We start from the raw sequence: 10,055 nt of genomic DNA, 5'->3' as shown, positions 1-10,055 counted from the left end.
AACCTAGGAAAGGCCATGAAAAGGCATTGGTACCCTAGCTTACCTCCTTAGCATAGTAGGAATCTGGGGAGGGGGGCGCGGGGAGGCGAGTTACAACTCTCAATGGAAATGAAGAAAAAACGCTTCTGTAAAACTTTTTTTTTAAGTGCAAAACGACATAATAAGAGTTTAGAGATGACTTTACAAACTTAAACACTGTTTCCTTTTAATATTTAACTGAAATCATATACTGCATATCACACAAAAACGTAATCAGGCACACTTATTAGTTTACTTGATAAAAGATTGAGGCCACTGTTTGGATATTTATTATAAAAAAGTTGAAAATGAACAGCAGCCCACACTGAGAGTAATATAACAAGTGTGGAAGTGGCTTTTGTGTGAGAGCCACGAATTTATTTTTCTCCCTTAAAATATTTTCTCCACCTAGATACATATGAGAGGTAAATATAAATATATGGAGAGGAAGGCTGTGGTACTATCTCCGAAATAGGTATTATTCGAGAGTTGGGTTACTGTAATCAGAAAAAAATAACAATTTTGCAATATGTTCATCAACAAATTTCATAATTGAGGACAACTAGAGGCATTTATTTTTAAAAATACTTTTGTTGGTCTTTCAATTATACAGTAAATATGTATTTTCTATAAAGCATTCAATAAATACATAAAATTAAAAAATAATGGAATTAAAATCCTACCTAATCCCACTCACCACTCTGCAGAGATAATCACTGTTAGTATTTTGGTATATAATTTTCCAGGTGTTTCCTCTGCATTTATATAAATACTCGCTCTGTACATCCATTCTTTTCCCGAGTTCTTGTATCATCTTTACGACTGTTACTCTGAACTCTTTCTCGGGTAGATTGCCTATCTCCACGTCACTTAGTTGTTCTTCTGGGGCTTTATCTTGTTCCTTTGGAACATATTTCTCTCATTTTGTCTAAATTTCTATTTATATTTTTATGTATGTGGAAGGTTAGTTACGTTTCTTGACCTTGGAGAAGTGGCCCTCTGTCGGGGACGTCCTATGTGTCCCAGCGAGTACACTTCCCTCTTGTCGCCCAAGGTTCAGGGACCAGCTGGTCCCAGGGTAGGTTCTGATCTGCGTTTTCAGACTCGATTCCGCAGGCTGCTGGATCGTGGCTTCTTCGCTTCTGGTGTCTGCCGCCTGCTAGTCTAAGTGGCTGGCGCAGACTTCCTGGTGGGTGGGGCGGTGCCTGCCCACAGGTGGGTCTTGGCCCTCTGGTGGGCAGGGCCATGCCTAGAGGTGGGTGTGGGCTCAGCCTGTGCGCTGATGGGTGGGGCTGCGTTCCCGCCCTGTTGCTTGTTTGGCCTGAGGGGCCCCAGCCCTGGAACCTGCAGGCCTTTGGTCAGGGCCGGCTCTTGGTGCCCACATGGCAGCCTCCAGGGACTTCCCTGGTGGTCCAGTGAATCAGACTCCGCACTTCCAACGCAGGGGGTGCGGGTCCTGGTCAGGGAATTAAGATCCCACATGCAGCACGGCAGGGCCAAAAAAAAAAAAAAAAAAAAAAAAAACCCAAACCAAAATGGCCGCCTCCAGGAGCGCTCACGCGGAGGACTATTCCCCAAGGACCTGCGCCTCCAGTGCCCTTGCTCCCACAGTGAGCCACAGCCGACCCCCGCCTCCCCCGGAGACCCTCCAGGACCCGCAGGTAGGTGTGGCCCAGGCTTTGCTTTGCCCTGGGTCCCGGTGCACGTGAAACCTTGTGTGCGCCCTCCGTGAGTGGAGGAGTCTCTGTCCCCCCCACGTCCTGCGTGGCTCCTGCACTCAAGCCCCACTGGCCTTCAAAGCCAAATGCTCTGGGGGCTCCTCCTCCCGAGGCCAGACCCCCAGGCTGGGGAGCCTGGCACGGGGCTCAGAGCTCTCACTCCTGTGGGAGAACTTCTGCGATGTAATTGTTCTCCAGTTTGTGGGTCGCCCACCTGGGGGTATGGGATTTGATTATATCGCGAGTGCGCCCCTCCTGCCATCTCGTTGCGTTTCTTGCTTGTGTCTTTCGATGTAGAATATCATTTTTGGTAGGTTCCAGTCTTTGTTATTAATGATTGTTCGGCAGTTAGTTGCGATTCGGGTGGCTCGTGAGAGGGGGCGAGCCCACGGCCCCTCCGTTCCACCACCTTGTCCTCTTGATGAAGCCACTTGCTTCAGAAAACTCCCAATTCCTTCAAATTCCATCAGTTTGGTTACCAAATACTTTCCCCCTGGCTTCTGCTGGTTGCCAGCAATGCCGGGCATTCCTTGGCTTCAGGCAGGATAACTCCCATCTGTGCCTCAGCGGTCACATGGCGCTCCTCCGGGTATCTGTGTCCAAATTTCCCTCTTCCTGACGGTCCCTCCTCTCGCAGTCCACCATCTCCCTCTATGCGTTTATATAATGATAAAAAAAAAAAATTCGGAGCCTATTATACATACTGTTTCATAACCTTCAGTCGACCCTTTATATGAAGTAGCTCTCATGTCAATAAAGCCCAGGCCAGCTTATTTATTATCATGGCCACGAGGTATTCCGTGGTGAGCATTACTTAACAGACCCTCATGTAATTAGGGATTTAGGTTGTTTCCTAACTGAATGTACTGAATAACTGAATAAACAGCTTGGTAGCTAATATCTATGCACATCCTTAATTAGTTCTGGGGGATAAGTTCATTTAAGTGGCATTGCTGGGCCAAGGAGTATGCCCAGGAAGGAAAGTTCTTGATCCTCTTGTCAATAACCCTCCAGAATGCTTGGCTCATAGGTGTATCAAAGTGCTGATTTTCCAGCTCCTTACTAAAATTATCTTCTCCTCGTAACTTTTATAAATTTTAGCTGGGAACTAGATGTCTCTCTTCATCTATGAGCCCTCTGCTGGCAACGTTCTCCACACTCCAGGCAGCTGGGGAATGAATGACTAGTTTATTTTGTCAATAACTTGTGAGAATGGACTTTCGAATGTGGTTCCCAAGGCATGCCAGGGGAGGATAGATTTTTATGACCCAAATAATTTTCCACTGTTATTGAGTTCTCAGGACCAGGAAAAAAAATGAGGCCCAAAAGAATACAAGCCATAAATGCTTTCTTGTGTTTTGTCTAATGAACATGTGTTGCCTTTATAATTAGAAGATACTACAAACATATTATGAAGGAGAGAGAGAGAGATTGAATGTATCGATAGTATGGCTTTAAGCCAGGTAGACATGCAGACATGAAAACTATTTTATTGCTTACATGTGTGTTAGTCTGGGTGCTCAGAGAAGCAGGCACCAAAATAGAATTAAATGAAATGTGGACCCTATTAGAGGAAACACCTGTGAGAGAGTGAGGCAGGAGGTGAACAGGGCTGGGAGAGCCATGACAGAGAGGGAAGAGGGACGGAAAGCTGGGGAGGAAGCCCTCCAGACGGCCTCAATGTCTAAGGAAGGTTTGGCAAGGCTACTGGGGAACTTGGACCCAAGCCAGCCATCAGGGAGTCCCTGGTCTCCAGGGACAGCTCTGCCTTCCTACCCTACAGATCTTCCAATATTTACTATTCTACCTAAGAGAGGTCTCTTTCTACTAGAATGTAAGGAAACCATTTTTGAAAGGAAAGTTTTGAAAGAAACTGTGGTGTGTAATTCTGCCTTTACAATTTCAGGCAGTATATGCATAAGTCTAATATATCTAGTAGCAATATTTATACGAGAGTAGTTTTATAACTAGATAATTCTAAAACCTGTAGCTGTAATACCTAGATGAGAACCACTTTGTAATGGCAAGTTTGGATCACATTAGTGATATATTTTAGAGGGAAAAAGAACATACTTGATTAGCAATTAAATTTAGATAAGAGGGAAGACTCAGAATCAGAGGGCTGATCTCAAATCTCAAAAAGTTGTACTAACATGAATAATAAGATGAGGTCTAAAAAACTGAAGTTAACCACAAAATGGTATTATGAATAAAGTTCCATCATGGTATCAAGGGATATCTAAGATGCTGTTGTTGAATCAAACAGATGGGTGTTTAAATTTTATTAATATTTTTAGTCATCTAAATGGCTTCAAATATTTATTGTCATTGAAATGTTTCAGCAGCTGAAAATCACGTGAACCATTGCTTAGTAAACTTTCTTCCTTTCTGAAAAGCATTTTAAAAAACTGGCTTTGGAGGTCATCCAAAGTAGCTTCCAAGGGGTGAGCAACTTCAGACAGTACAGGCAAGCATCAGTGGCAGCAGATCTTTTTTTTTTTTGGCTGCGTTGGGTTTTCGTTGCTGCGCGCGGGCTTTCTCTAGTTGCGGCGAGCGGAGGCTACTCTTCGTTGCGGTGCATGGGCTTCTCATTGCGCTGGCTTCTAGTTGTGGAGCACAGGCCCTAGAGTGCGCAGGCTTCAGTAGTTGCAGCTTGCGGGCTCAGTAGTTGTGGCGCACGGGCTTAGTTGCTCCGTGGCATGTGGGATCTTCCTGGACCAGGGATCAAACCCGTGTCCCCTGCATTGGCAGGCGGATTCTTAACCACTGCGCCACCAAGGAAGTCCCCAATAGCAGATTAACTCCAGTGAAAAGAAAGGGCGCCAAGAGACTCCAGGAAGAGGGCCATAAAATAGAGCATAGCATATTTTAGGAAATCTGTCCATTTTCTGCAGAGCATCTGCTTACAGGGAACAGGATCCAGGGAGGGGATCCTGGAAAGTATTAGTCTCTAATCCAGAATGCTTCAGGTCTCCTGTCTTGGAAGGGGGCTAGAGGGGCCAAGTAGGGCAATCAGAGAAGCTCTGGCTTCAGGGTCAAGGTCCATGACTGAGCCAGTGCTGAAGGATGGAGACTGTTGTGTATGGTACAGTTCATGAAGATCAGACTCATCCCCAGCTCTGTCTGGCTGTTGGGATAGTGGTGCTTCCTTCCCTCACAGGCACACCATTGCCTGCCTCCTGAGCCAGTCCGTGTATTTGGACCCATATCCCCACCTCATGCGCTTCTTATCATGGTTACAAATCTCAGCCCAGTGCTTCAAGGCACGCCCACCAATTTTGCAGTCCTCAACTACCTCAGCCACAATGGCCAAGGATATGTGTCTTCTGCCTAAAGTCCAGCTAAGATTCAAGATCACATCACTGAGCTGGAGCCCTGATAACTTTCTAGTCTTTTCTAACCTTTCTTCCTCTGGGGCAAGAAGATATTCCTAGATACCACCAACCCCAGCTCCCCAAATGCCTGCCTCGTGCTGCTGCATCCCACTTGCCAAATTTAATGTCCTCAAGACCAACACGGACACAAACTAAAGTTTAATTGAATATCTCTTTGGACATTGATTGTTAGTTTTCTGACTACTGAAAGCTAATTCTACAATCTGAAAGAAATAGCTCTTCCCTACGTCTTGCTTTTAAAATCTTCGTACAGCTACGTACACATAGACAGCTGAGTGAATCATGCCATCTGCTGGTTATTAAGAGTTTTAGGCTTTAATGCTTTTGAAGTCCTGGACCACTCCTGAGGCAATAACAGTGTGTCACTTAACACAGTCATATTACGAATGCCCCAATACTACCCGGCGTGTCAAGCATCAGATAAGGGTATTCAATTTGAAGGAGTGTGGAAGGTGAAGGTTTTTACTATATTTATTTCTCTGCACAATCCAAAGAAACCCAATAATTAATTTACCCTAGTTTGAAAAAAAATGTATTCTAAAGGAAAAAATGAGAAATATACTTATGGATAATTCACATGCAATTAGATTTTGTATAATTTCCCAATACAGATGGGTATTCACAGGTGTGCTTTTCAAACCGTGCTGGAATACTAGAGTTTGGGAGTGAGTAATATATTATAAATACCAAATGATCAAGAGGTGACGTCAGCAAGATGGCAGAGTAGGAAGCCCTAGACCATCCTCTCCCCCAAACTCACCAGGTCAGCAAATATTCATGGACAGATTCCCTTGTGAGAAAGCCAGAACCTAAGTGAAAAGCCCCTGCACTGTAGGTGACCATGAAACCAGACCCTCCCACCTCAGGCTTAAGGCACCCTTAGGAGTGCCACACAACCAGAAAGAGACCCCCTAACTCCAGGGGAGGGAAGGAGTTCGTTCACGTGTCCAGTGCTCCAGCTTTCCTGAGAGGGATCCCAGAGGATTAACTTCTGTCTTGTCAGCCTTGGAGTTGGATGGACCCACTGCAGCCTAACAACCTGGGGAGAACAGAGATGGCAGCTTAGGATGTCAAACATCAGAGGTCCCTCTTCTGCCCAGTGCAGAGAGAGCAGATGAAAAAGCAGAGGTCTGGAGAGAGGCCCTGCATCCCACATGGGCAGGAGGGCCATATGGGGTCTGGCTCTAACGACCTCTGCAGCCTCCCCATCAGAGGCACAGTGTGAGGACCTGCTTGTCCAGGCAGTTGCCTAGGTGGGTGGGGGTGTGTGGGTGGCCACACAGACCTAGAGGGCATGGATACCTGCAGCCAGGTACTGGGTTGCAAACTGCACTGCCCACACCATGCAACTCTCAGCATCCAAAGAGCCCAGATCCCCACCCGTGTCTGGACTGTGTAGGCAGAGGCAGGGTCACAGGCATGGGTACCCAGGGGCCATACCGCTCTGCCAAGGTCAGCTCACTCCAAAAGAAAGGAACCTGTTTCCCTGAAGGTTTTAATTTTTATGAAGACCAGTTTATCTTTTTCCTTTGTTGCCTGTGCTTTTGGGGTCATATTTAAGAAACTATTGCCTAATCCAAGGTCTTGCAGATTTTCCCCTGTTTTTTTCTTTTAAGAGTTTTATTGTTTTAGCTCTTAAATGTCGGTCTTTAATCCATTTTGAATTTTTTTTTGTTTATAGTGTAAGGTCAGTGGTCCAAGTTCATTATTTTAAAGGATAGCTAGTTTTCCCAGTACTATTTACTGAAGAGACTATTCTCTTCTCACTGAATGACCTTGGCACCTTTGTCAAACACCAACTGACCATGGATATAAACGTTTATTTATAGGTTCTCAGTTCTATTCCATTTGTTTATGTGTCTTTCCTTATGCCACTACCACACTGTTTTGACCAGTGTCACTTTGTAATAAGTTTTGAAATCAAGAAGTGAGAGTACTCCAACTTTGTTCTTTTTCAAGATTATTTTAGCTATTCTGAGTCCCTTGAAATTTGGTATGAATTTTAGTATGGGTTTTTCCATTTATGCAAAAAATAGTGCTGGGATCTTTATAGAGATTGCATTGAACCTCTATATTAATTTGGGTAGCATTTTCATCTTAACAGTATTAAGTTTTCCAGTCCATGAACACAGGATGTCTTTCTACTTATTTTTGTCTTCTTTTTTTTTTTTTTTTTTTTTTTGCTGTACGTGGGCCTCTCACTGTTGTGGCCTCTCCCGTTGCGGAGCACAGACTCCGGACGCGCAGGCTCAGCAGCCATGGCTCACGGGCCCAGCTGCTCCGCGGCATGTGGGATCTTCCCGGACCAGGGCACGAACTCGTGTCCCCTGCATCGGCAGGCGGACTCTCAACCACTGCACCACCAGGGAAGCCCTATTTTTGTCTTCTTTAGTTTCTTTCATCATTGCTTTATAAGTTTCAGTGTAAAAGTCATGCACTCGTACACGGATTAAGTTTACTCCTAAGTATTTTACTCTTTTGATGCTGTAGTAAATTGAATTTTTTTTAATTAATTTTTATTGGAGTATAGTTGCTTTACAATGTTGTGTTAGTTTCTGCTGTGCAGCAAAATGAATCAACTATACATATACCTATATCCCCTCTTTTTTTGGATTTCCTTCCCATTTAGGTCACCACAGAGCACTGAGTAGAGTTCCCCATGCTATACAGTAGGTTCTCATTAGTTTTATATATAGTATCAATAGTGTATATGTGTCAATCCCAATCTCCCAATTCCTCCCCCCACCTTCCCCCTTGGTATCCATACATTTGTTCTCTACGTCTGTGTCTGATTTTGAAAATCCTACCCATTTTTCAAGATCTATTTCATCCCTTACCTTCCCCAGCTCCTACCCGTCAGACATACACCCATCAATTGAGCACTGAAATATACACTAATTCAAAATCCCCTGTATGATTCATAATGTTCCCCTCATCACAAAAGGGAGGGACATGTCGACATTAGATCTACACCATATTTCTAATAGATGCTATAAACAGAATATCGTTCTACTCACCCCCCCGTCATTCATCATTGACATGCTTAATAATGTACTGTCTGATGATAGTTATAATTAGATATTGTTTCTGTGAGTTTTGTCTCCCCATTATATTTGCATTTCCCTGAACGTAACAGCCTTCATGATTACGTATTAACCAAGAACCCATAGTTTTGTATTAACCAAGAACCCACAGTTCAAGCAGACATACAATACATATTTTCCCAACATAAATGTTCAAGGGTTGTGCCATCATGCTTTGGTTTATAGTTGAGTCAGACTAATGGAATGAGCGGCAGTATGCCAGAATTTATTTTATGCATCTAATATTTTGATACAATCCTCTTATACCTGGAGAAATCATAGCCTAAATGGTAATATTAGGAAACAATGTGCTTGCTCGTCTCTCCCTGAGGAACCTGGCTGGGTGTAGAGGGCTTGCTCCACTTCACTTTGCTTCCTCATTGTGCTCTGGAGGCTGAGTCTCCATTTGGCTCCTCCAGGTGGGCACTCCACGCCGCACGTGAAGAAGCTGTAGGGTCATATTCACGTCAGCAGCCAGCGCCATATAGGTGTACATTCGTGAGCCTGCTCTTTGAAAATAAAGGAGGAAAGCAGGTTTGATGGGAAAAGTCATCTGTCTTACACTCTATCTCCCACATTGCCCAGGATAGAAAAGTTTTTAAGTTTTCAATCAACAGCTGAGCAGACTCAATCCACATACCTACTATGTTGCTACCTCTCCCCAGTAAGCACCTCTTTGTCAAGGAATAGAAATGATTGCCTTTTACTCGATACTTTCTAATATTCTATTCTATTCCCTTATCATATAGCACCCAGCGGTAGTTAATAGGCTCCAGGTTTCCAAATACTTAGAGAATAGAGTTGAGGCTGCTGAATGAGACTTTGGCCATTCAGAGTGAAGACGTGGAGGGACATCAAGGAGAGAGACTGACGAGCCTGAGTCATGGCAGATGGCACAGACAGCTCAAGACCAAGGCTTGCAAACCCACGGGCGTCTCACTTGCCCCACTGTCCCCCAGGTCCCTGGCATCTACAAGGCTTGGCTCTGAGGCTCCCAGGCTGCTATGGAACCACAGAGTGTGTCTGGCAGGTGAGGTGTAATACAGGGATATGGGAAAAGGTGTGGTCTTTCCACGACAGCCTTGTCTTAGGCCCAGCCACTATAATAAGAAAAGAAGAGAGAGTAATAATTAAAGAGGTACTGTACTTTAGTTTTTCTCAGGGTTCTCAGCAACAAAGTCTTCAAACACTCTATTAATAGTCTCCGCTGCCTCCTGCATATTAGAAGCTCCATGGACAGCGTTTTTCAAAATACTTCTTCCAAACTGGGCTCGGATAGAGTCTGGGGACAGAAGTCTTGCTTCCTCTGGGTCTGTGGGACCCATCAGTCGTCTCCAGTCTGAAATAGCATTCCACTTGGTCAGGATCATGACCAGAGATGGACCCCTGCAAACAACAATGCTTTCAGAAGACTTGGGCTATTGACAACTGTAGAGACTGCATACACAGCTAAAGACAGAATGCCACAGCTTCATCCAGAGAGCTCATCTTTATTCTTTGTCCTTGTCAGTGTGATTTTGTGCTTTCTTTTTCTTCTTTGTTTTTTTTTTTTTATTTTTATTATTTTTTTATTTTTTTTTTGACTGCACCGTGCGTTTTGCAGGATCTTAGTTCCCCGACCAGGGATCAAACCTGTGCCCCCTGAAGTGGAAGCTGGGAGTCCTAACCACTGGACCACCTGAGAATTCCCTTGCAACAGGTTTTTGTTCTAGAAGAGTGTTGTAGTTTAATTGTAGGGATACATGCCAGGCACTATTCCAATTACTTTCAATGTAAATTACTTTCAGTATATGAGGTAGTTAACCCGCACAATCATACCTGTGAGGTAGGTACTATTATCA

At 44.3% G+C, this 10,055-nt stretch overlaps 2 protein-coding genes across 2 annotated transcripts in view; one reads left to right on the top strand and one right to left on the bottom strand.

The window, feature by feature from the left end:
• The first annotated feature begins 1,201 nt into the window (after positions 1–1,201).
• PNPLA8 (patatin like domain 8, phospholipase A2) overlaps positions 1,202–10,055 on the top strand; it is a 139,659-nt gene continuing 130,805 nt past the window's right edge. Inside the window, exon 1 of the mRNA XM_082633103.1 lies at positions 1,202–1,679. The gene's annotated coding sequence lies outside the window, so the exon portion shown is untranslated. The remainder of the gene's footprint in view (positions 1,680–10,055) is intronic.
• NME8 (NME/NM23 family member 8) overlaps positions 8,705–10,055 on the bottom strand; it is a gene marked incomplete at its 5' end in the record, with an annotated part of 36,871 nt that continues 35,520 nt past the window's right edge. The window contains 2 exons of the mRNA XM_082633104.1: positions 8,705–8,723; positions 9,362–9,600. Coding sequence (XP_082489230.1) covers positions 9,363–9,600 — 238 coding nt within the window. The 3' untranslated portion in view covers positions 8,705–8,723; position 9,362. The remainder of the gene's footprint in view (positions 8,724–9,361; positions 9,601–10,055) is intronic.

This window comes from Mesoplodon mirus, assembly GCF_964341445.2.
Source record: "Mesoplodon mirus genome assembly, chromosome: 9".
NCBI classification, from domain to species: Eukaryota; Metazoa; Chordata; class Mammalia; order Artiodactyla; family Ziphiidae; genus Mesoplodon; species Mesoplodon mirus.
Note: the sequence above shows the minus strand (reverse complement) of the source record. Positions and strands in the feature narration are given on the sequence as shown.